Raw genomic sequence first — 27,476 nt, 5'->3', positions numbered from 1 at the left:
ATATTTATTTCCTCCTCTTGTCTGACAAATATAAAGTTAAGGATGTAAGAGGGCATCTTGGATCAGCTTCTGAGCCTGGCAATCTCCAGGAGGTATCGGTATGCTCTGGTGCTCTAACTACAAGAACAACAGTTTGGTACCAGTACTTCCTTATGGCTTAAAAGGAACATGTCTTAAGAAATTGGCCTGATAAACCACTAGCAGTATGTTGTCATGCAGCTGAGTAGCTTCTAGATGAGGTTTCTTTCATGGTCCAGTGTGGTAGCATCATCCAGAAAATCAACTTTGAAGTGAGATGTAAATTAGTGTTAAACTCTCCACCTCCTTGACTTCATAAAACCAAAGTCAAGCTTCCCCTGCCTTAAAATTCCCCCTTTAGAACCATACTAGGACGATGCACATTAGGGTTCGATTGAGCCCCCCCACCCCACCCCCGCGCCGTCCTCGGGGCACAGATCGTTGCTATGGCAGTCCTGGGGTCTGATAAGAATGTCATCTTAAAGGCACAGTGTCAGCCTATGTATGTGCATAGGCTGACACTGCTAATGCCCTGCAATACATCAGTATTATCATGAACGAACAATCAAATGCTTGTTCATGTCTCATGGTGGCACTAATAAGTAAAAAATGACGGAGGTGCAAAAATAATAGGTTTTTCCCCACATTACGGTTTTATTTGGCAAATTTTGTAAAACGTAAGAAAAAAATATTCATGTATGGTAATCATATCGACCCATAGATTAAAGATATCTTGATTATTAGGCCATACGGTGAACACGAAAAAAAAAAGAAAAAAGGAAAAAATCCAGTACAGAATTGATGCTTTTCTACTCCTCACCTCAAAAAAGCATCTCATTCCACAAAAAACAAAAAACAAACCGTCACATGGCCCCAATAACGAAAAAGCAAAAACTTTATAGCCTACAAAAGGGGCCAATGAGAAAACTAAAATCCTGGCAGCTGTAGGGTGCCACTTCCATTCTTCGCCTCGCTGTGCCGACATAAAATAAGTAATGGCCACATGTGAGGGGTCTCTGCACTCGGGAGAAATTGTAGAGCAAATTTTGTGTAAATTTTAGGGCTAAATGAACGTATAACCGACAAAATCGGAGCATTCTTAATTTCACCTTTTGAGTCAATTACTATGAAGATCTCAAGGGGTTAACAATCTTCCCAAAAGCTGTTTCTGAAAGTTTGAGGGGTGCAGATTTGAAAATGGGTTGATACATAGGGGCTTTTAATACTAAATATTTTAAAATTTCATTCAAAGTAGTATTTATCCCCAAAATGGTAAATTCTGAAAATATGGAAAACCGATATTTGAATTTGTAAGCCGTGTGACATCAAAATAAATTATCCAGACATTTCAAAAAGGATGAAAATGTAAAGTAGACATATGGGAAATGTTATTCAGCAACTTATTTAGGTGGTAAATCTATCTGCCTGAAAACACGATGATTTCGAAAATGGCAAATTTTTAAAAAAAATTCTTTAAAAAAAAAAAAAAAAAAAACGCAAAATTTATCAGCCAAAATTTACCACTAAAATGAAGTACAACATGTGGGGATAAAACAATCTCAGAATCCCCTTAATAAGTAACCGTGTTCAAAAGTTATTACCATATAAAGCGACGCATGTCAGAATACAAAAAAATGGGGCTGAGGTTTAAGCTGCAAAATGGCTGCGTCCTAAAGGGGTTAAGGAGTTAATTAGCAAGCGGTCCATTTATCCCATTTAATTATTTAAGTAAATCTTATTTATTCCATTCATTTTGTAACCTCAAAGTATTTTACTGTCATTTCAGTTTGCTGCCTTTTTCTACATTCCCATATCTTTGGGAATGAAAAATCCAGGTTACCCTGTGAGTGTCAGTGTGCTGACAGTGGGAAAGGATGGGGAAAGGGAGATAAAGTATGTAAGCCCCCTGACATCACCAGCCGGCTCCTTGCTCCGGCAAGGCCAAGAGGCGCTTGGCTGACGTCAGCCTGCGTGCCTCTGGTTCACTTACATATTTTTTAAGTTGTTTTAGAAGCAAATATGCAATTTCTTTTTGCACTAAAAACTGATCTGATTAGTGAATAAATAAACTAGCATGTTATGATGGACACATACCATCACACTTTTGTAAGAAATTATTTGATTATGTTATATTGATTTTATGCTATTTTATATCACATGATGTTTAAGCAAAATATGTGTTTTTGGTTTTCTTTTTTGCTTTTGTGTTTGATCACACCTGAACTTTTTGTCTGTGGTACCTGATTTACAGTGGGGTGGATACTTTAGGCAGAGAATTTGCACATGGTAGTTTGCTATGACTAAGGACCTTGACCGCCAGAAATGCTTCAGTTGTCTTTACTGCATCGTTTGTAATGTTGTCATTGTGACGGATAAAGCTGGATGACGATTTTACAAAAATGTTGGAGTGCTGCAAAAACTTGTCCAGCCAGATTCAAAGGGAAGCTGCCACAAACAATTGACCTAATAAACCGGTAACAGAATATTGTCAAGCTACGTAACACCTTCTAGTTTTTGTTTCTTCGTGGTTCAGGGGGGCAGGCTTTATACTGGGGGCTGGCTGTCAATATATAGCAGTTATATTCCTGTACATAGGGGGCAGTATTATAGCAGTTATATTCCTGTACATAGGGGGCAGTATTATAGCAGTTGTATTCCTGTACATAGGGGGCAGTATTATAGTAGTTATATTCTTGTATATAAAATGCAGTATTATAGTAGTTATATTCTTGCTTATCGGAGAAGGTATTGTATTAGTTTTTTTTGTGTATATATATATATATATATATATATATATATATATATATATACACACACACAGTATGTAAGGCAGTATTAAGTTGTGTTCCTTTTAAAAAAAAGCTTTATTCCTGTATAAGGGAGGCAGTATGAGTCTCTTTCTCTGCGCTGTATATGTTGATTTAGCACATCTATAAACAATTAGTGTGGAGTTTAGCAACTCCACCCACGTCACAGTCACGCCTACTTGACCCCGCCCACAGAATGGGGCCACTTTCACATTCCTTTTCCAGGGCCACTTTAAATTCCCAGTCCGCCTCTTTTGTCTTGTATTGTTTAAATACAAGACAAACATGTGAACGCAGCCTTACAGTATTTTAGGGAAAGTGTTAGGGGTAGCAGCAGGATAACCAAGATGTTGGGACAATGAAGAACATATGATTTCTGTGTGCTGAATTCCACATGATGGAAACGTGGCTGAAGAGGAAACATGGTGGCACTGGGCCCAATGGAGAACATAAAGGACACCTCACCTACAGTCACTAGATGTAACAAGCAGGGATTTCTCCTGTGGTTTCTGCAGCTGTATACATCCTCAGTAAAGTTGTTATTGGCGCAAACAAATGTGAGGGCGTTGTGTACAGGAGTGGGCATTACTGAAACTGCGATACATATGCAACCATGCCCCGGATCTTTTGCCAACCAATGCCCCTAGATGACAACTTTGCAGTGAGCTGTAAATTGGTTGTTTAAAGTCGAGGAAGAGGAAAGTTTGGCACTGAAGTCAACGTGGGGAGCTCTGAATGCCTTCTCTGACTTCAGGAGATCTGGTTAATTTTGTCTCTGGGTGCAGGATCAATTACAGTGCATCAGGCCCTCCGAGGAAGAGAGCTTAACTTTAGTGATAAACCTAGCTTCTCACCGCAAGCATGGGGCTGCTGGGCAACATGATTATATGCCATAGACCTGCTGCTGCTTAGCCTCATGGGGTCAGATTCCCTGGTGACATCAGCAAGTTGTGAGTGTAGCTCAGTGCAGCAGGACACAGTGGAGTATTCTAGTGAAGTTCATTAACCCCATTGTGAATCTCAGAGGCAGCAACAGCAGTTCCTCTTTTTGCCTACAGATTGATCAGCTCAGGACTTGCTTCCCTTTAGCATTCCTGATACACTGCACGTTCTGCGCTGATCTCAGCAGGCAAATGTACACTTAGCCTAGTGCCTCTACTGCACATGCCAGTTTTGCCAGTAGCTGACTGTGGTGCACTGCACCTCACCTGGGACAGTGGCTGTGCCGCCCCCTTCTCCTTGCAGCCCGTGACACCTAGGCAGTCATGGTGCCCCGATCAGAGTTATTATGAAGTTCAAGTGACTGGCTGCCTCAATTACTTGCCGCAAGATGCCACTCCCATGTGTCCACCAGAGGGCACCGCTTTAGGCAATTGTCTCAAATCGCCTCATGGTAGGTGCTCTCCTGGTTGTCAAGTAACTGAACAGCTTGTAGATGATGCTTCTTTCATGGCCAAGTGTGGTGGCATCATCCAAAAAAATCAACTTGGAAGTGAGATCTAAATTGGTTGTATACAGTCAAGGAGGCGGAGACTTTAAACATTAATATTAACAGGCTGAGCTGAAAGGGCTGAGTTAATGCTATCGATCGTGGGTGTTATCCCAGCGATTGCTGCCGGCGACTTCAAAAAGATGGAGGCTGTCTCGTTTTAACACTTTCAGTACAATGTGCTATCAGCACATTGTAATGAATGAGGAGGAAAATCCACATTTACTACCATACAGTAGTTTAGCAGTATATGATAGGATTGATCAGAAAACTAAGGGTTAAAGTACCCTAGTCTGAAAAATACAAATCACCCCCTTTCCCTAGAACTGATATAAATATAAATTAACAGTAAAAAACAAACGCATTAGTTATTGTCGCGTCCAAAAATACCCGATCCAAATACAGGCAGTCCCCGGGTTACGTACAAGATAGGGTCCGGAGGTTTGTTCTTAAGTTGAATTTGTATGTAAGTCGAAACTGTATATTTTATCATTGTAGATCCAGACAAAAAAAATTTGGCCCCAGTGACATTTGGAGTTTAAACATTTTTTGATGTAATGGGACCAAGGATTAACCATAAAGCTTCATTACAGACACCTTACAGCTGATCAGTGCAGTCTGGGACTATAGTAACAACTAGAGAGCTTCACCAGAGGAGTCTGTCTGTAACTATGGGTTGTCTGTAAGTCGGGTGTCCTTAAGTAGGGGACCGCCTGTATAATAATAATGGTTCACTGCATTTTATGGAAAATGGCACTTTTTTGCCATTTTGAAAAATATTTAAAAAAAAATCTATAAAAAAAGTGATCAAAAAGGTCATACAGTCCAAAAATGATATACCGTATATACTCGTGTATAAGCCGAGTTTTTCAGCACAAAAAATGTGCTGAAAAATGTCCCCTCGGCTTATACACGAGTCAATACAGCAGTCAGTCAGTAAAAATCACATATACATATATATATATATATACATATATATATATACATACATATATACATACATACATACATACATACATATATACATATATATATACATATATACATACATATATACATATATACATATATACATATACATATATATATATATATATACATATATATATATATATACATATATATACATATATATATATATATATATATATATATATATATATATATATATATATATATATATATATATATATATATATATATATATATATATATATATACTCACCCTCCGGTGGCCCCGAAATGCAGCGCTGCTCCCCCGATGTCAGCGCGGCTCGTCTTCAGGATTCCGCGCCCGTCTTCTTTCTTCTGTAACATCATGCAGGGCGCCTCCATGTTTTTCTCCCGGGCGGCGCATAGTATGACGTCAGCAGGGGCTCGTCATACTATGCGGCTGCCGGCCGGGAGAGAGCAAGAGAGAGGACAGGCGCAGATGCCAGAAGACGAGCCGCGCAACACACGCGGCGGTGGAGACGCCAAACTGTACTCAGCCCACACTGCCTTTCATTATTCTCCATTGCGAAGAAACTTTGTCTAATATGAAAGCAACATAGAACCGTCTAACCGTGAGTGTATGACTACAGTCATTTAAGATTACCTGTCATTTTTTACTGGTCCGATCCGATTTTTAGCCTTACAATGCAGATATAGGGCCCTATATCTTGCCAGCCACTTAAAATACCTCCCGGATACCTACCTTTTATACGGCATCCGAACTTTGAACCCTTCAAAAGAGAGATCACCTTTTCCTCTCCATTTTTTAACTTAAAATACATTTTTGACATCTCTAAAGCGCTATATTTTTATTTTTTATTTTTTCAAGCTAGTTGTCTTTTTGTTACAAAGACCAACTTTTAACACAGACGTCTGTAGGTCTCATTTTTATATCTGTATGTTTTTGGATGTACAAATAAATATTAATTCATATAAGAAATCCGGAACCTTCCTTATTAGTGCCCACCTACACTTATACTTTATGCAATAGCTTTGACCTTTTCCCATTGGGTGTTTTAGGGATAAGGTGGTAGCACATAAGGACGGCTAGATAAATTTGATAAGTGCCACTAAATCTCTCATTCTAATAAAGTAGACATGTCATTTGGGGCACATATTGCAAAGCAAAAAATCCAAGCCCACAAGAAAACGGTGCAAATGCATTTTTTCACCATTTTCACTGCAGTTGGAATTTTTTCCCCTTCCCAGTGCATGCTATGGAATATTCAATACTAGCACTATGAAGTGCAATTTGTTATGCCGAAAAAAAAAGCCCTGACAGAGCTCTTTACATGTAAAAATAAAAAAGTTAGATTTTGAAGGTGGGGAGTGAAAAATGGAAATGAAAAATCAAGAAAGGGCCAGGTCCTTAAGCGGCTAAGATTTCCCCACCTTCCCTGCAATTGCCATCATTTGTCAGATTTCAGGAGATCTGGTTAGTGATGTTACAATGAAGGGGCTGTTCTGAGGCGAGGAGAGCTTGACATCAAAACCTTTTACCTTTTACAACTAATTTACATTCACTACAGTCACTTCAAAGTTGATTTTCTGGATGATGCCACCACCCTGAGCCATGAAAGAAACATAATCCGGAAGGTGGTTAGCTGCTTCACAACATACTGGTAGTGGTTTATTATACCAATTTCTGATGACAAGTTCCCTTTAAGGAGGGTGGGTTTTTTTTGTTCATTTCTCTCTAACTTCAAAAATCCATAACTTTTTCATTTTTCAATGTACAGAGCTGAGTAAAGGCTTATTTTTTGCATAACAAATTTTACTTCTTAGTGACGTTATTTATTATTCCATGCCATGTACTGGGAAGCTATTAAAAAAATAAAATAAAATTACAAATGTGGTGAAATTGAAAAGAAATTGTGGCCTCAGCTTTTCCGTCTTTCACTGTGCGCTCCAAATAACATCTCCGTTTTATTCTTTGGTTCGGTATGACCACAGTGATACCAAAATTATATTTAATTGCGTTTTAATAAAGTTTCAAAAATTAGATTAAAGTGTAGAAAAGAAAAAATTGCCAGTAACTTTTTCATACTACTGCGTATGCTTATACTACTATTCCTACCATTTTTGGACTGTGTGACATTTTGATCACTTTTTATTATATTTTTATGTGATGTAAAATGGTGCAAGAGTTACATTCCAGCCATTTGGGCACTAGTTTCTGTTATAGGATTCACCGCCGCCAATTTTACTGTTGATTACATTTTATGTGAGTTCTAGGAAAAAGGGGGCGATTTGAACTTTTAGGATTTTTAATATTTTTTTTTAACCTTTCTTTGCTATTTCTTAGACCCGTGGGCAGGGGTGCACCTACCATGAGACAGGACACAGGGGCAGCGTCGGGCTCCCGCCGGATGATCCTTGTGACCGCCAGCTATGCACATCCCCTTGCCCGCCACAATCGCTGACTGGCCGGCCGTCATGTCCAGCATGTCACATGACCGATGGCCAGCACATGCAACAGCCCAAAGTCTGCTCCGCTCCTTGCTCCTCCCGTCTCAGATTCCCCATGGCTCCGGTCTCCCCTCAGCAAACAACTCCCCCCCCCCTCCCCGCACGCTGGAGGACAAGGCGGAACCGGCAAGGAGGAGAAAAGAAGAAATAAGTAAGGCAACTTGTATATGTAAGTATATATGCTGTATTTTTATGCAGTATTGGTGATATTTATCAGGGCTTCTGCGCCATGTCAATTTTAATTTTACACTACATGGCGGCGCGCTGTATGCATTTTACGCTACGCTGTATGCATTTTACACTACATGGTGGTACACTATGTATTTTACACTACATGCCTGCACGCTATATACATTTTATACTACATGGTGGCATGCTGTATACATTTTATACTACATGGCAGCACACTATTTTATACTACATGGTGGCGCGCTGTATTTATTTTCTATGCTGTATCTGATCTATTACAAATATGGGGGGGGGGCGTCTCTCTATGGCACACCTCAGGCATCAGAAAGGCTTGGTTCACCCCTGCCCATGGGTATTTACGGTGGGTGCTTGCTGATGTTTTAAATGCTACAATTTTGAGGACTAGATCGTACATTTTGGGATGTGGGGATACCTAACATGTCTATGATTTTTACTGTTTATTTATATTAGGGAAAGGGGGCGATTTGAATTTATGTATTTTATTTTTTATGTTTAAAGATATATATTTTATATTTAATTTTTTTCTTACTATTTTTCAGATCCCCCTAGGGTAGACCTCAGTTTACCAAAGTGACAGTCGTATGCCGTATATATGCCGTATATACTCAAGTATAAGCCGACCCGAGTATCAGCCAAGACCCCTAATTTTGACACAAAAAACTGGAAAAAACAGAGGGTGGGAAATGCATTGGTCACAGCACCCCCAGTGTATAGCCGGCTAGCCCCCTGACATCACGACTGACGTCAAGAAGACTGCGACAGACCAGTAGCCGATGTCAGAGCCACAATGGATGCCGGGGTCGTCGGAAGGAGAGTACATTTTGCTTTTTATCTGGACTCAAGTATAATCTGAGTTAGGGTTTTTCAGCACATTTTTGAACCATAACTAATTTAATGAGCCATTTGCAGTTTCACCTTAAAGAATACGGTAATCATTTTTCTTTTATTTCACTGGCTGTCACTGTAAATGATTCCAACAACTTTGGTCAATGGACCAATAAATGAACTTGAAATGAATATTTCTTTAAACACATATTTACATATAGTCAGAAATGTTGGTGCATCAGTCCTTTACCTCAGTCACACATCTGTATCTCTCTTAGCACCTGCATCTCTCAGTAAAAGGAAGGAAGGCTCAAGGATTTTCTCCTTGATTTCTATAGCAATATTGGCTGAAACCTTTGTCTCTTAATATACAGTAAAAATAAATCGATTTTACTTTAGTCTTGTCTAACTTTTACCTCAGGATCATCATCTTTCCCTCATCTTCCTCAGATTCCCCTCTGTTTCTCAATCCTTTACTATTTTCTCAGTTATTGCAGTGGGCAGAGTAATGAGCATGACCAAACAAGAACCTAGCTAAGCTTGTTTGTGCTGTGCTCCAATACAATCCACTAAACAGTATACAAAGATGAACAAACTATTCACACAGGTACACATAGGAGGTTTACACATATGAGGGTAACATGCCAGGTATAAACATATCAGTTGAGAGTGGAAAAAGCAATACTTTGTTAAAAGAATGCACCCCCTTACACTAGGGTACTAGGTTGTCCAATTGGCAGTATATGGTGGGATCATACTACTGTATGGCAGTATATGGAGATTTTCCACATCATCTATTACAATGTGCAAATCACAAATTGTAATAAGTGTGTTATAATTATATATCCGCAGGTCTTTGTGTGACCCAAGGCTTTCTCAGAAACTGATTGCAGCTCCCCGATGACGTCACGTGGAGAGACTATCCAAGCGACGCCAACGCCCATCAAAGGCGCCCACACTAGCACTAATCGCAGGTGTTAACCGTGGGGGTTTGCTGTAATATGCCTGCTAACCTGCTATGGATAGGGCTCCACCCGTAAAATCTTGACTTTATACAATGACTTTACATCCCACTTCAATGTAGATTTTCTGGATAATGACTGGGTCATAAAAGAAACATGATCTGGCAGGTGTACAGCTGCTTGACAACATACTGATAGCGGATTATTAGGTAACTTTCTGCTGATAGAAAATGTAAGGCAGGAATCTTGTGGAGCTGTCACATTACAGGGAACCTAACAGTTGCACCAGCAGTTGTTGCCTTCTCACTAAGCTACTTGCCTTTTTTCTGTAGCCCCTTATAGCCTTATGGAGGTCTACAATTTAGTCCCTGGTGTCCTTAACCCCTGTGTGATGACTTATTTTTTATGTAACAAATTGCACTTCATAGTGATGGTAGTTAATATTCCATGCCGTGTACTTGGAAGCAGGAAAAAAAATTACAAATGCACTGAAAATGGTGAAAAACGCATTTGTGACGTTTTCTTGTAGGCTTGAATTTTACAGCTTTCACTGTGTGTCACAAATGACAGGTAGACTTATTCTTTGGGTCGGTACGAACATGTGGATAACAAATTTGTATAGGTTTTATAATGTTTTCATACATTTACAAGAATGAAAACCTCCTGTACAAATTTTTTTTTCTTTTTTTCCCATTTTGCCATCTTTTGGCGCCAATAACTTTTTCATACTTTGGTGTACGGAGCTGAGGGTGGTTTCAATTTTTTTAACTTTTGATGGCGTTTTCATTGCTATAATTTTTAAGACTGTGCAATCTTTTGATCATTTTTTATAGATTTTTTTATATTTTTTTAAAATGGCAAAAAAGTGCCATTTTCAACTTTGGGCACTATTTTCCGCTACGAGGTAAACTGCTGTGGAAAACCGTTATTATATTTTGAAAGATCAGACATTTTTGGACGCGGCAATATCCAATGTGTTTAATGGTTTTTACTGTTTATTAATATTTATATCAGTTCTAGGGAAAGGGGGGGTGATTTGAAATTTTTAGGTTTTTTTTTTAAATTATTATTATTATTTTTCCCTGGGGTACTTTAACCCTAGGTTGTCTGATTGATCCGATCATATACTGCCATATTACAGTATGGCAGTATATGGGGATTTTACAGTAGCACATTGTAATGAATTGGTTAAAACGAAGTAGTTATGGCGATGGATCGTCGCTCCCCGATGAAGTCACGGGGAGCAACGATCTGCGGCAAGATGTCGGCGCCCATGTGCCAACATCTTTTTGAAGCCGCTGGCAGCATTGACTTGCCGGCTATGGAGAGGGCTCGCGGGCCAAGCCATGCAACGGGACCAGACTTGCGCCTTACTAGTACGGCGCAAGTAGGGAAGGGGGGGTTAAACAGCTCTTTGGTCTTGGCCATAATTTACAGACATCTCCATTCTCCATTCTTTTTCCCATCTGCCTACTGCATCTCTGGAGCTCAGTCACAGTGACCTTGGGGTTCTTCTGCACCTCTCTCAACAAGATTCTTCTCTCACTATTGTGGACTGCCGGGTCGAGGAAGAGTTGTGGTTGCCTTAAACTTCTTCCATTTAAGGATTATGGGGCCACTGTGATGCAGAAATTATTTTTATAATGTTGGCTAGCTCTGTGCCTTGCCAAAATTATGTCTGTCTAGGAGCTCCTTGGGCAGTTCCTTAGCCCTCATTCTCATGTGACTGGTGTGTGACTTTCCTAACCAAGTTCAATCAGTTTTAATAATCACAGCTGGAATCCAATGAAGAAGTAAAACCATTTCATAAATTATAATAATCATAAATAAATTGACAGCATGCGAGTTAAATATGAGTGTGTCAGCATACGGTCTGAATACTTGTGACATTTGGGATTTCAATTTTATTTTTCACAAATTAGCAAAAACATCTACCTTTATGGGGGTTTTTTCTGTCAAGATGGGTTGCAGAGTGTACTGAACCTTTTTGATCCTAGCAATTGGCTGCAATGAAACAAAGAGTGAAAAATTTAAAAGGGCAAATACATCAAACTTGGATTGCCAAGATTTGTAATTCTGATATAAATTTTGTGTATTATTTTATTAGAGTGTATTAGTTAATTCAGGTTTACATGTCAACACTATAAAGCTCCTCTTAGACTGCCATTTGGGGGGACGTTTGCAAGTTTGCGGCTGGATATATGTTCCTATAGATGGTTATGGCGCCCAGCGGCACACATGTGTGGCACCCTAGGGTGCAAGGGGAAAAGAGCATGCTTTTTCTTTACCAGTCCGTATGGCCAGGCAGCGCTCACCTCTCCCCCTCTTCAGCGCTCTGCAGTGTGCTTAGCCAAGTGAGTGTGAAAGTAGCCTTATGTATTGAAGTAATGCTTGTTCATGGAATTTGATGTGATTCAAAGTATTTAGATATTTGTATTTAAATATAGTCTATAGAAACTATCCAAATAGAATGAAGCTGGCTTATTAGTGATGGAGAATTGAGGCCAATGCAAACACTCCACCCTGAAATTCTTTACATGTTTATCGGATGATTATACTGCTGCAGAATATATTCATATATTAAAGTGGAGAGCTGACAAAACACGCAATATGTTTTTAGGGCAAAGGCATACAGTAAACGTATACAGTACATACAAATACGTATACAAATTGATTTAATTATACAATAAAGGCTTTGTGTAATGTAATAAATGCCTTATAATAATTATAGTGATACTGCTATAATATATTCCGCTAATAACTGCTTATTAACATAATAAAATTTTTCTCTTGCAGTAACCAAATATATACAGCAGAGGGCATATGACAGCTCCGAATCCAGGAAAACTAACGTGTCAGCCTTATTTTCCGATTTTAGCGAGGACATACCAATGTATGTCTACCCTTAAATTTTCTATTTCAGCAAAACCACTCACTTCAGGGATTAAACAAGATATGTTTCTGCATCAGTGTCGCTCCAGCATTCTCAAGGTATGTTTGGTTCACAATGTATGAAATCAAATGGTAGATTTCCTTTAAGGGCTAGAGATTAATGACTTGATCACCTTGAATGAACACAGATGAGGTGCAGAGATTTACTATTGGTTGAGATCAGGACTCTGCCAGGACTTGCATTCACTCTGCCATGTAGCTGTATTAGAGGTCCAACTCCTGGTGCAGGAAAAATTCCCAAAACTATGATATTTAATCCAACAACTTTGACTAACTTCTTTATAAACTTTCAGTTCAGTCTTATCCCCAGTTTGTCAAACATATGGTATACCTTTACATCCAAATAAATTGAACTGAATTTTCTTTATTTTTATTTCTGATCCAGGAAAAAGTGGCAATTTTTACATGATTTTTTACTATTCATTAGGTCCCCTAGGGCACTTGAACATCAATCACCAATCAGCAATCTAAGTTAGTGGAACCCCTGTGCAGCATTCAGGGCCGGATTAAGGTTGGTGGGGGCCCCTGGGCGCAAAACATGGTGGAGGCCCCCATTGAATGTAGTCCAGACAGGGAACAGCAATCGCTATATACCGAACCCCAGCAATAACTATATACAGCCTCCCCAGTAATCACTGTATACAGCTCCCCCAGCAACCACTGTATACATGTTCCCCAGCAATCACTATATACAGCTCCCCCCAGCAATCACTATATACAGCTCCCCCCAGCAATCACTATATACAGCTCCCCCCAGCAATCACTATATACAGCTCCCCCCAGCAATCACTATATACAGCTCCCCCCAGCAATCACTATATACAGCTCCCCCCAGCAATCACTATATACAGCCCCCCAGCAATCACTATATACAGCTCCCCCAGCAATCACTATATACAGCTCTCTCAGCAATCACTATATACAGCTCCCCCAGCAATCACTATATACAGCTCCCCCAGCAATCACTATATACAGCTCCCCCAGCAATCACTATATACAGCTCCCCCAGCAATCACTATATACAGCTCCTCCAGCAATCACTATATACAGCTCCTCCAGCAATCACTGTATACAGCTCCCCCAGCAATCACTGTATACATGTTCCCCAGCAATCACTATATACAGCTCCCCAGTAATCACTGTATACAGCTCCCCCAGCAATCACTATATACAGCTCCCCCAGCAATCACTATATACAGCTCCCCCAGCAATCACTATATACAGCTCCCCCAGCAATCACTGTATACAGCTCCCCCAGCAATCACTGTATACATGTTCCCCAGCAATCACTATATACAGCTCCCCCAGCAATCACTGTATACAGCTCCCCCAGTAATCACTATATACAGCTCCCCCAGCAATCACTATATACAGCTCCCCCAGCAATCACTATATACAGCTCCCCCAGCAATCACTATATACAGCTCCCCCCAGCAATCACTATATACAGCTCCCCCCAGCAATCACTATATACAGCTCCCCCCAGCAATCACTATATACAGCTCCCCCCAGCAATCACTATATACAGCTCCCCCAGCAATCACTATATACAGCTCCCCAGTAATCACTGTATACAGCTCCCCCAGCAATCACTATATACAGCTCCCCCAGCAATCACTATATACAGCTCCCCCAGCAGTCACTGTATACAGCTCCCAGTAATCACTATATACAGCTCCCCCAGCAATCACTGTATACAGCTCCCCCAGCAATCACTATATACAGCTCCCCCAGCAATCACTATATACAGCTCCTCCAGCAATCACTATATACAGCTCCTCCAGCAATCACTGTATACAGCTCCCCCAGCAATCACTATATACAGCTCCCCCAGTAATCAGTGTATACAGCACCCCCAGTAATCAGTGTATACAGCACCCCCAGCAATCACTATATACAGCTCCTCCAGCAATCACTATATACAGCTCCCCCAGCCACCACTGTATACAGCTCCCCAGCAATCACTGTATACAGCTCCCCCAGCAATCACTATATACAGCTCCCCCCAGCAATCACTATATACAGCTCCCCCCAGCAATCACTATATACAGCTCCCCCAGCAATCACTATATACAGCTCCCCCAGCAATCACTATATACAGCTCCCCCAGCAATCACTATATACAGTTCCCAGTAATCACTATATACATTCCCCCTATAATAACTATATACACCCCCTATAACAACTATATACAGTGCCCCTATGATAACTATATACACCCCTATAATAACTGTATAACAATTACAATATACAGTCCTGCTATAATAACTATATACAGTCCCCTATAACTATATACACCCCCCTATAATAACTATATACAGTTCCCCTATAATAACTATATACAGTTCCCTGTAATAACTATATACAGACCCCTATGATAACTATGTACACCCTATAATAACTATATACACCCCCCTATAATAACTATATACACCCCCCTATAATAACTATATACAGTTCCCTGTAATAACTATATACACCCCCCTATAATAACTATATACAGTTCCCCTATAATAACTATATACAGTTCCCTGTAATAACTATATACAGACCCCTATGATAACTATGTACACCCTATAATAACTATATACACCCCCCTATAACAACTATATACACCCCCCTATAACAACTATATACACCCCCCTATAATAACTATACACCCCCCTATAACTATATACACCCCCTATAATAACTATATACAGTTCCCCTATAATAACTATATACACCCCCCTATAATAACTATATACAGTTCCCCTATAATAACTATATACAGTTCCCCTATAATAACTATATACAGTTCCCCTATAATAACTATATACAGTTCCCTGTAATAACTATATACAGTTCCCTGTAATAACTATATAAACCCCCCTATAATAACTATATACACCCCCCTATAATAACTATATACAGTTCCCTGTAATAACTATATACAGACCCCTATAACTATATACACCCCCCTATAATAACTATATACAGTTCCCCTATAATAACTATATACAGTTCCCTGTAATAACTATATACAGACCCCTATGATAACTATGTACACCCTATAATAACTATATACACCCCCCTATAATAACTATATACACCCCCCTATAACTATATACACCCCCTATAACAGCTATATACAGTGCCCCTATAATAACTATATACACCCCCATAATAAATATATACAATCCCCCTATAACAACTTTATACAGATTCCTATTATTGCTATACACCCCCCCCCCCACATAATAAATATATACAACCCCCCCCCCAATAATAACCATATACAGTTCTAGATATAATACCCCCCCCCAATAATAACCATATACAGTTCTAGATATAATACCCCCCCCCCATAACAACTATATACAGTTCTAGATATAATACTAAAATTGTACTCACCCTCCATCGTTCCCACGATGCGCGCTGTCTTCATCCTCCCTCGCGTTGTTAGGGTGGAGATCGGATGTAAACAAAGATGGCGGCGCCCTGCTACAGCCCGCGCCGTGAGTCGCGCCGCGGTGACGTCACATGCTGTGACGTCACACTCAGCGCCGTGACCCAGCGGCAGGGCGCCGCCATCTTCATTTACATTGGATCGTCTATGGCAGAGCAGGGAACTTATTGTTCCCTCGCTCTGCCATAGACTAAAGGCAGAAACATCGGCGGGATTCGGCCCGCGGCCCGGGTAGCCCGGCGCCGAATATATTGCTGGCGATTCGGGCGGTCATGCGACCGCCCGAATCGCCCCAATTTGGTGGGGGCCCCTCTTAAAGGCGAAGTGGTGGGGGCCCCGGGGCTCGCGCACCGCGAGCCCCCCCTATGATCCGGCTCTGGCAGCATTGTTAGGCGGCAGGTGTATAATACAGTTGACATCTGTCATGTATGGAGAGGGCTCACTCTGTGAACCAACTCCATATATCACTTCACCACCGACTGATGGATTTTTAAGTTGGGCAGTCATGAAACGGTTAAGTGTCTATCAAATTTAAAAGGGATATCATCTAAAAGGAACATTTAACCCTTTGGCTGTATTCACACGCAGCATTTGAATTGTGTTTTGAAATGCAATTGAAAGGCTGCCAGTAGAAGCTTGGCCCGATTACAAAAGAGTTTCCACTGAAACTGTTGCTATTAGCAAAAGCAATGTAAAACACATGGTGCCTGTAACTAATCGCAACGCTTCCGTGGAACCGCGTCTGGGAGTTGGCCCCAGCACTTTTCCGCATGCATATATACATATGCATGTATATACACATTATAAAAACACCTAAAACTTCAAAACTCCCCCTTCACTAGAACTGACCTAAAAATAAACCGTAAAAATCATACATATTGTGCCAAGTCACAATATATTAATCCCTTCCCGATGCGCACTGTACTAGTACAGCGCGCGCTGGGTCCCGGTGCGTGGCGAGAGCTCCCGGGCCGAGCCCTCTCCATAGCCGGTAAGTCTTTGCTGCATATTTCAGCAAAGGCTTACTGGTAACACCCGCGATCGGTGCTAGCACGTCGATTGCTGCCGGCGGCTTTAAAAAAAATGGCGGCTTCAAAAAGATGCTGTGGATCGTCGCTCCCCGATTACGTCAAGGGGAGCGGCGATCCGTTGCCATGACAGCTTCGGCAGTATATGGTAGGATCGATCAGACAACCTAGGGTTAAAGTATCCTAGGGAGTCTTAAAAATAGTAAAAATAAAAAAGTTAAAAAAAAAAAAAATGATAATAAAAAACCTAAAAATTAAAATCACCCCCCTTTCCCTAGAACTGATATAAATATTAATAAACAGTAAAAATCATAAACACATTAGATATCCCCGCGTCCAAAAATGCCCGATCTATCAAAATATAATAACTGTTCACTGCGTTTAACCCCGTAACGGAAAATAGCATCCAAATTTGAAAATGGCATTTTTTTTGCCATTTTGAAAAATATGAAAAAATTAATAAAAAGTAATCAAAAGGTCGCACTGTCCTAAAAATTATAGCAAAACGCCATTAAAAGTTGCAAAAATTGACACCACCCACAGCTCAGTACACCAAAGTATGAAAAATGTATTGCCGCCAGAAGATGGCAAAATCCCAAAAAAAATTTTGTACAGGAGGTTTTAATTTTTTTTTAAAAATATGAAACCATTATAAAACCTATACAAATTTGGTATCCACGTAATCGTACTGACCCAAAGAATAAAGCAGACATGTCATTTGGTGTGCACAGTGAAAGCTGTAAAATCCAAGCAAATGCATTTTTTTCACCATTTTCACTGAATTTGGAATTTTTTTCCTGCTTCCCAGTACACGGCATGGAATATTAAATACTGTCAATATGAAGTGCAATTTGTTACGCAGAAAATAAGCCATCACAGAGCTCTTTATGTGGAAAAATAAAAAAGTTATAGATTTTTGAAGGTGGTGAGTGAAAAATGGAAGTGAAAAAACTAAAAAAAGGCCAAGTCGTTAAGGGTTAATACATAAAATCGGGCAGTGAATCCCGTACCGGTAATTATAGAGCCCAAATCGCCACCTTTTTATCATTTTGCAATACAAATTGAAATAAAATTATCATAGGGTTGCACAGTCCCACAAATGATATCAATGTAAACATCATCACATCCTGCAAAAAGTGATAACTTACACAGCCCCCTGTGCCAAAGTATGAAAAAGTTAGCATCAGAGCTCAACAAAATTAAGAATATTTTCCATACAAAAAGGTTTTCATTTCTTAAATTCTATTAAAACCCAACAAAACCTATATAAATTGGGTATTCCGTAATCTGTGTGAGAGTATAGCTGGGTGTACTAGCAAGTTCAGTGTATATGAAGGGAAGGACTCCACTATAGTGCCCCCAGAACACCCTTCCTGGGTATTACTGCAAAGGTAGTGTGGCAATTGGCACACCCACTTGGCACCACCTCTATCTAGACAATTTTTTACCAGTGTTACACTATTTAAGTGCCTCGCTTCCAGAAATACTGCAACATATGGCAGTGTAAGAAATATCAAAGAGGTCTCCCTAAGTTGCTGCCTGGGAAAAAAACTCAGAAGGCAGGAGAGCCAGGCACCATGCAGGGACTCAGTATTGTGTGTTAAGAACAAGAATGAGAGAGAGGTCCTTGTATTAATAACAATACATGGGTACAACAGCACCCCTGTCCCAGTACGAGGTACCAGTACAGAAGCCCCCAAGCCTGACTGAGGTGCAGGCTAGAAGGGAACTTTCCTGGAGTTTTAAGAGGTGGTAATAAAACATTTATTTTTGATGAGCAGGAAGCGGGGAGTGACAGCACTTCTGTAAGCGAGGCCACAACACGTATTGTACCAGGGCAACACTTTCCAGAAGTTCCCCACTTTCCAGAAATTCACATTCACTGTATATGTAATTTTTTTATTAACTGGATTTTTATTTAACTGGATGATTTACAACTTATATATAGTGCCGCACTGTCCCTTCTGAGCTCTGCCACGTGCCAGCCTGTACATTATTGACACATATGGGGTATTGCCATACCCGGGAGAACCCGAATGATTTTTGGGGCGTTTGTCTCCAGTGGGATGAGTTGGGCAAAATACATTTAGCACTAAAATGGCACTTGAGAAAAAAAATGCAATTTTTACCTTGCACCACATACTTTGTATTAGATTTTGGACAGCATCTTGGAGGTTAAAATGAAGGTGTCACTTCTCGGGGGTTTCTATTGTACTGGTACCTCAGGGGCTTTTCTAACAAGACATGGCACCTCAAAAGCAATCTAGGGAAAATGAAAGCTACATTTTGTTCCTTCCTTTCTGAGCCCTGCTGTGTGCCCATAATGTAAAACTTTCCAATCCATTTTTGTTTGATTCCTGAGAAAAAAAATTTAAGGGTTAACATGCTTCCAAAATATTGATTTCAATAGTTTTAAGTTCTTAAAATGGTGTTACTTGTGCAGGTTAATAGGACTTCCAAACTAAAATATAGATTTTTTTCTTATCTCTTGGAAATCTGAAAATCTGCTACTAAAACTATAAACTTTAACATTTTCTACAAAATTGTGTGGTATGACTTTTAGTCTAAAAAGTATAAAATACATTTTAAAACTAAAAAAAAAAAAACTTTGAAAAACCAAAACGATCAGCAAAATTACACTACTAACATAAACTACAATGTGTAATGAAAAAACTATCTCAAAATCACTTAGATAAATTAAAGTGTTAAGGTTGTTACCACATTCGTCAAAATGTATTTTTTTTAAAAAGGGGCAGAGCCGCAATGTACAAGCTGACAGTATTAAAAATGTTTGTTGTTCACCCCTGGCAATTCATTATATACGTATTAACCCCTTAACGCTCTATGGCGCAGAGGTATAAGGAGTGTATGAAGAGGGCTCACGGGCTGAGTCCTCTTCATACAAATGTGGGGGGGTTTTGCATTTTGCAGAAAACCCCCACCGCTAATAACCACGGTCGAGCGGGCGCCGACATCTTTATTGCGATCGCCGCGCCCCCGAACGTCATCGGGGGGCGGCGATCGGTTGCCATGGTAGCCTCGGGTCTTCTCTTGGCTCAGTGGCCCATTGTAATGAATGTGGCTCATTGTAATGAATGTGCTGCAAAAATGCCATATATTGCAATTCAGTTGTATTGCAGTATATGGTAGGAGCGATCTGACCATCTAGGGTTAATGTACCCTAGATGGTCTAAAAAATAGTGAAAAAGAAAAAAAATTAATAAAATATTAAAAGTTCAAATCACCCCCATTTCCCTAGAACGGATATAAAACATAATAAACAGTAAAAATCACAAACATATTAGGTATCGCCACGTCCCAAAATGCCCGATCTATCAAAATATAAAAACGGTTACAGGCGGCGGTGACCTCCGAGGCGGGAAATGGCTCCCAAATGTCCGAAATGCGACTTTTACACCTTTTTACATAACATAAAAAATGATCAAAATGTCGCACAGACCTCAAAAGCAATGAAAACGTCGCATCATTTCGCAAAAAATGACACCTCACACATCTCCGTGCGCCAAAGTATGATAAAGTTATTAGCGTCAGAAGATGGCAAAATTTTTTTTTTCTTTTTTGTACACATTCGTTTAATTTTTGAAAATGTATTAAAACACAATAAAACCTATATAAATTTGGTATCACCGCGATCGCACCGAACCAAAGAATAAAGCTGATGTGTTATTTTGAGTGCACAGTCAAAGTCGAAAAAACTGAGCCCACGTGCATTTTTTTTTCAGTTTTTCCACAGTTGGGATTTTTTTCAGCTTTGCAGTACACGGCATGTTAAAATAAATAACATTACGGGAAAGTAAAATTTGTTACGCACAAAATAAGCCCTCACACAGGTCTGTACACGTAAAAATGAAAAAGTTATGGATTTTTGAAGTTGGAGAGCGAGAAATGAGCGGATAAACCCTGCGTCCTTAAGGGGTTAATATAGTGTGTGTCAATGAAATGTTAACACAATGCAATAAGGAAAATAACAGCCCGTACATTAGATCTCAAAACACAATGGGGCTTATTTACTAAGGGTCCTGCGGTCGCCGATGTTTTCAGGGATCGCACCGCAGGGACAGGGATTTGGAAGGAGATAGGGTCACATGTGATCGGATTTTGGCGCATTGGCGCCTGCTTTCAAGCGACAAAAATGGGGGGGGAGGGGGGCGGTCCGTCAGACGATCCGACTGATTCAGACAGAACGCGGGATTTAACTTTAAAATTGTGTCATAAGCCATGCACTTCCATGCAATGGGAAGAAGAAGGTGAACTCTGGGAGCAGGAAGCGACACATGCAGGATATCGGGCGCACGGCAGAGTTCATTCTCGTTAGACAATCTGCCCCAATGTAAACACCATACGTGCACACCCCCTAAGGGTGCCATCACATGCTGCGCTTGCGCAGCAGGCAGTGCCTAGGCCTGATCCTATAAGTGTTTCCTGTGAAACGCAAGCAATTGTTTACCAATCACACACGTTTCGCTGTGAGCTTGTAAATGCTGCACTAGCACAGCATGTGATAGCACCCTTAGGGCGCGTTCACACGTTGCGTTTTGACCTGCGTTTACATTGCGTTTGAAACGCATATACAACAGCTGAGGAGGGGTGATTTGCCTAATTACATCACTGTTAACATTTCCGTTTACAAAACTCATCATAAACGCATATGTTAACATTGCGTTTACAAACGTAAACGGTAATGTAATTAGGCAAATCACCACTCATCAGCTGTTGTATATGCGTTTCAAACGCAATGAAAACGCGACCAAAACGCAACGTGTGAACGCGCCCTCTGGGCACGGTCACACATTGCATTTGGAAACATATTCCTACAGCTGAGGAGAGGTGATTTGACTAATTACGCATGCACCGAGAAATGTTAACACATACGTTGACATCTCGTTTGCTATGCATTTTGTAAATGCAAATGTTATCAGTAATTTAATTAGGCAAACCACCTCTCCTGTAGGAATACGTTTCAAATTGCAATGAAAACACAACTTGTGACCGCACCCCAAAGGCCGGTCACAGCTGAAAAACTAAATATGTGGAAGCACCGTGAGGAAATGTTCACACATTGCGCTTTGGTTGCCTTTTCATTGCGTTTCAATGCATTTACTTTGTTTAGTTAACATGTGTGTTAACATCACATTTACACTGTGTTTTGTAAATGTTAACAGTAAAGTAATAAGGCAAATCATGTCTCCTTAGCTGTTGTAATACATTTCAAACCACAGCGTGTGATAGCACTCTGAGGGCGCGTTCACACACTCGCGCACAGGGGGGGCAGGGCTCGGCCCGATCGCATGCGATTCTCTGGAAACGTATATGTGATCGCCCCCAGCCCCGCCGCCTGTGCGCTAGCAGCGCATTATGAACGTGACGCTGGTCCGTTTTAAGCATGGGTTTTTTGAAAATGCATCCATTTTTGACAGTTTTTACCAATTATCTTAATTAAAACTGGTCAAAACCGGATGCGTTATCAAAAAATGCATACGTTTTTGGACAGACTGCTTAAAAACAGACCAAAAACGAGTTCAAAATGCCCTAAGGGTGACGCCACATGTGGTATTTTTGTTCCGTTTATAAGCATGCGTTTTCAGTCCATTTTTAAAACGCATCTTTTTTTACTGTTTACCATGCATTTGGCTGCTTTAAACCTTTTTATCCATTAGGCCGGCGGCACACGTGGTGTTTGGAACCTGTTTAGGGCGCTGTCCCACGTTGCGTTTGCAGACGCAAACGCAGACCAAACCACGCCCACTGGGGCGGTCCGCGGTCCGATCGCATCGGCGATTTCCATAGAAACATAGAGAAACGCCGATGCGATTGGACCGCGGACCGCCCCGGTGGGCGCGGTTTGGTCTGCGTCTGCGTTTGCAAACGCAACGTGTGACAGCGCCCTTATGGGCCGTTTTTAAGCAGTTCGTTTGAAAAACGCATCCATTTTTGACAGCAATTATCTTAATTAAAACTGGTCAAAAACTGATGTGTTTTTAAGCACATGCATTTTGTAATGGACTGCTTAAAAACATCCCAAAAACGGGTGCAAAACGCCATGTATGCCGCTGGCCTTGAGATAAATAAGCAACCAAACGCATGTTAAACGGTCAAAAACAGACTGAAAAACGTATACTTAAAAATGGACCAAAAATGCCACGCGTGTCATCACCTTTTCCTGTACTGTAGCGTTTTCGTAAGGGTAGCACAGGGCCACATTCACTATGGTGGCCAATACGGTTATCCATTTAAATGGCTGTATTGCCCACTGTACCGTACCATGTCATACCGTGAGCAAGACATTAAAAAATATAGAGCATAACTATTTTTCCACACATTTCCATTCCATCCCCATTGAAGTCTATCAGAACGTATTAAAAAAAAAAAAAGTGCTCCAAACATGCTGCATACAGATGTGCTGTCATGTGCAGTATCCAGGGATGGTGGGGTGGAGGAAGGTGGTAACATCATTTGCTAAACCACTGTATTTTATACAGATAAAACATATATGGATTCATATGGCACAGAAATACAGGAGTGGAAAGTCATATGTTTGTGTGAAACGTGACCAAGGCCTTTTGCACACCAAGATGTTTTCTGTGTTTGCAAACTAGGGCTTGAATTTCAGTTTTTACATTTTGTTTTTCCCCATTTTGCCATTTTTCTGTTAAAGGAGTTGTCCGAGTTCTTGAAAAAAAGCTAAAAGTGGCCGGGACAGGGCTGCTTAAAAAAAATAAAGATGTACTTACCTCCCGGTGCCCTCCCGTATCCAGCGCTGCTGTCACTCCGGTCCGGGCGCCATGTAAACAAACATGGCCGCCGGAGCAGCGCTGGATTCAGCTTCCGGCCGGCCGTGGCCGGGCACGCCTATCCGCCCCTATACACAGCATTGTGTATGGGGGCCGGAAGGTTGTCGGGTCCGGCCGGAACTGAGCCCAGCGCTGCTCCGGCGGCCATGTTTGTTTACATGGCGCCCGGACCGGAGTGACAGCAGCGCTGGATACGGGAGGGCACCGGGAGGTAAGTACATCTTTATTTTTTTTAAGCAGCCCTGTCCCGGCCACTTTTAGCTTTTTTTCAAGAACTTGGACAACCCCTTTAAAACAGTACTTGCATTTTGAAAATCTACCTCAAAAAATGATGCATGATTGTATTGCCTGGCAACAGATCCGTAAATATGGACGACACAAGGATGATACCTGTATTCCTGTGTGCCCTAAGGTTGCATTCATACATGGCGTTTGCATTGCAAAACGCAACGTACAGACTCCTTCTGCGGTGACATATTTACATTATGTGTACTAAACACGTCAGACGTAATCTAAATGACACGTTCTTGGACAGAACGCACTGTGTGACAGCACCCAAAGGCTGCATTAACATCTGCTCTTTACATGCCATCTAAGGTACCAGCCAAAAAATTATATTTTCTCCTGTGAAATGGACACATGACTGAAAAATCTCACGATAATGTGGAAAGTGAATATACTCATTGCAGAATGGCGAGTATGTAAGGCTGCAGTTATGGGAAGAATATCTTCCATGTGACTGATGTAACAGGCCGGAATAACTGTCCCAGATAACACTCAGGTAGAGTTTGGCCTACCAGCGCTTCCCACTATCCACACCAGATATCAAGACATTCTTATTACCACAGAGGATGGAGACATAATGGTTGTGTGAACAGTCCCAAGTGCCATATGAGGTAGTAAAAGTTCTCGTTTTCCTTCCCTTCAAGGGCAACCATGAGCTTACCTGTGATTTCAGCTTCTCAGGCACAGCTCTGTCTGCACTGACCTCCTCAGCTGCTGTTTATAGTTATTAGTAGCAGCTGAGGGGAAGCTACACAGGAGTCTGTGCAGGCAGAGCGGCTGAGGAGCGGTCACACTCTGCGTTTGTGACATGTTTTACAATGCATGCGTTCCTGAATGTTTAACATGATTTGAATCCATTTATCTTTTTTTGTGTAAACAGCTGTGAAAATGTTAATGTGTTTTAAAATGCAAGAAATGCGGACCGTGTGACTGCAACCTCAGGGCACGTTCACACGTTCCGCTAGCGCGGCGTTATGAACTCACAGGGGGCGGGGCTGGGGGCGATCACATATGTGTTTCCAGAGAAATGCATGCGATCGGGTTATCAATCACATAAGTTCCGCCCCCTGTGCGCTAGCGGAACGTGTGAGTGCTCCCTCAGGGCCCTTTTGCATGATGCGTTGCGTGGCATTTTTGGATGCGCTTTTGATGCATTCCAAAGGCTTCAGCCTTGATAACATGCTATGGTTAGGCCGCGGTCACACGATCCGCTAGGCGTCCGTTCATAACGCGACGCTAGCGCACAGGGGGCGGTCCTCGGCCCGAACGGACATGCGTTAACAGGGAAACGCATGCGATCGGCTTATCAATCACATGCGTTTCCCTGTTAACGCATGTGCGGTTGGGCCGAGGACCGCCCCCTGTGCGCTAGCGTCGCGTTATGAACGGACGCCTAGCGGATCGTGTGACCGCGGCCTTACACTGCATCTGCTAAAACTGCAATGTAACCTCAGCATGTGATCAAGGCTGAAGCCTTCAGAATGCTTCAAAAACGTGATGCAATGCATCGTGTGACTGCACCCTCAGGGCGCGTTCACACGTTCCGCTAGCGCTGCGTTCATAACGCGACGTTAGCGCACAGGGAGCGAAGTTTGGGGCGATCGCATATGCGTTTCCAGAGAAACGCATGCGATCGGGTTATTAATCGCATGCGTTTCCCGGGAAACGCATATGCGATCGGCCTGAGCCCCAGCCACTGTGCGCTAGCGTCACGTTATGAATGCGATGATAGCGGAGCGTGTGAACGCGCCCTCAGGGCGCGTTCACACGTTGTGTTTTGACCTGCGTTTTCATTGCGTTTGAAACGCATACACAACAGCTAAGGAGAGGTGATTTGCCTAATGACATCGCTGTTAACATTTCCGTTTACAAAACGCATCGTAAACTTGATGTTAACATATGTGTTAACAATGCGTTAATGCATGCATTTTGTTAACGCATGCATTAACATTGCGTTAACAAACGTAAACGGTAATGTAATTAGGCAAATCACCTCTCATCAGCTGTTGTATATGCGTTTCAAACGCAATGAAAACACGTCCAAATGCAATGTGTGAACGCACCCTCAGGGCGCTTTCCCACGTGGCGTTTTTCTCATGTTTTTAAACGCATCCAAAACGCAAGTGGGAGGGGGTTTGACCAAAATGCATATATGTTTGCAATGAAACGCGAGAAAAACGCCACGTGGGAAGGCGCCCTAAGCCTGCAATTTGATGTAAAAAACATTTTTCAAACTATGCTAATGAGTCTTTGGCGCTCTGCTGCTACCAGAATTATGCATGCCCACAGGCTGCATCAGGCCCTCCCGCCCTCTCTTTCTCCCTCCTAATAAGAGTCGTAGCTCTCCTACGCAGCTGTCTGCTTTTCAGTGCTGCCCACTGCTACAATGTCTGATTTCGCGAGAGCTCAGTGACATCACCGGCTCTCGGAAGAGAGAAGGGGAGGGCTGCCTGATGCAGCCTGTGGGCGTGCATAATTATGTTAGCAGCGGATCGTTGAACACCCTGTGTTCCGCACACAGGAGCACCTAAGACTCATTAGCATAATTTGAAAAACATCAGGTTTACAACACCTGCCTAAAAGTATGTTTGGCTAATAATGCCGGTTTCCAAGTGGTAGATTTCCTTTAATTTTTTTTCTCCCTTGTTTGCTTATACATTAAGTTTTTATTACTACTATTGAGAATTGTGACATTTGATAAAGCAGAACTTAAAATAATATTAAGAATTAAATATCCAACATTGTTTTTTTATGCTTTTTTTTACATTAATTCAAGAACAAGTGTCTACGGATATGAAAATACTTTTATTTTATATCTTTTTTTTTTTCATTGTAAAGAATAGGAGATATCCATACAAAGGTAAAAAGCCAAAATGTACAAAACGCTAAAAAAAATTAGAAAAATAACAGAAATCATCTGTACAAAATCCAAAATACAGTTCTGTAAGAAAATTATAAAAAAAACCTGCATTTGTGACCGAGGTCTACTCGTTTTGTTTATATGCTTTGTATAAATCTTCACCACAGAGGGCTCTGCAAGCAAGTTCAATATTTGAAAACTAGGAAAATAATTCATAATTTATACAGTAAACTTGTCCTTTGGTTTGTGTGGATGCTGCACTGACAAACGCTCAGCGTCTGTGAATCCGAAAAGGTTGGGGGAGACACTTTGTACTTG

The 27,476-nt window shown here is 41.2% G+C and overlaps 1 protein-coding gene across 7 annotated transcripts in view; it reads right to left on the bottom strand.

Annotated features, from left to right (window-relative positions):
• Positions 1–25,041, bottom strand: part of KCNJ5 (potassium inwardly rectifying channel subfamily J member 5) — a 105,304-nt gene extending 80,263 nt beyond the window's left edge. For 2 of the 7 annotated variants that reach the window (XM_072156686.1, XM_072156687.1), the window contains exons 1-2: positions 24,857–24,889; positions 11,709–11,777 (exon numbers count right to left, since the gene is read on the bottom strand). In XM_072156686.1, the coding sequence (XP_072012787.1) occupies positions 11,709–11,777; positions 24,857–24,874 (87 nt within the window). In that variant the 5' untranslated portion in view covers positions 24,875–24,889. The other 5 variants (XM_072156689.1, XM_072156690.1, XM_072156692.1 and 2 more) reach the window with 4 other exon arrangements.
• Positions 25,042–27,476: the final 2,435 nt, after the last annotated feature.

This window comes from Engystomops pustulosus, chromosome 6, assembly GCF_040894005.1.
Source record: "Engystomops pustulosus chromosome 6, aEngPut4.maternal, whole genome shotgun sequence".
Lineage (NCBI taxonomy): Eukaryota > Metazoa > Chordata > Amphibia > Anura > Leptodactylidae > Engystomops > Engystomops pustulosus.
This window is presented reverse-complemented; position numbering and strand designations above follow the sequence as displayed.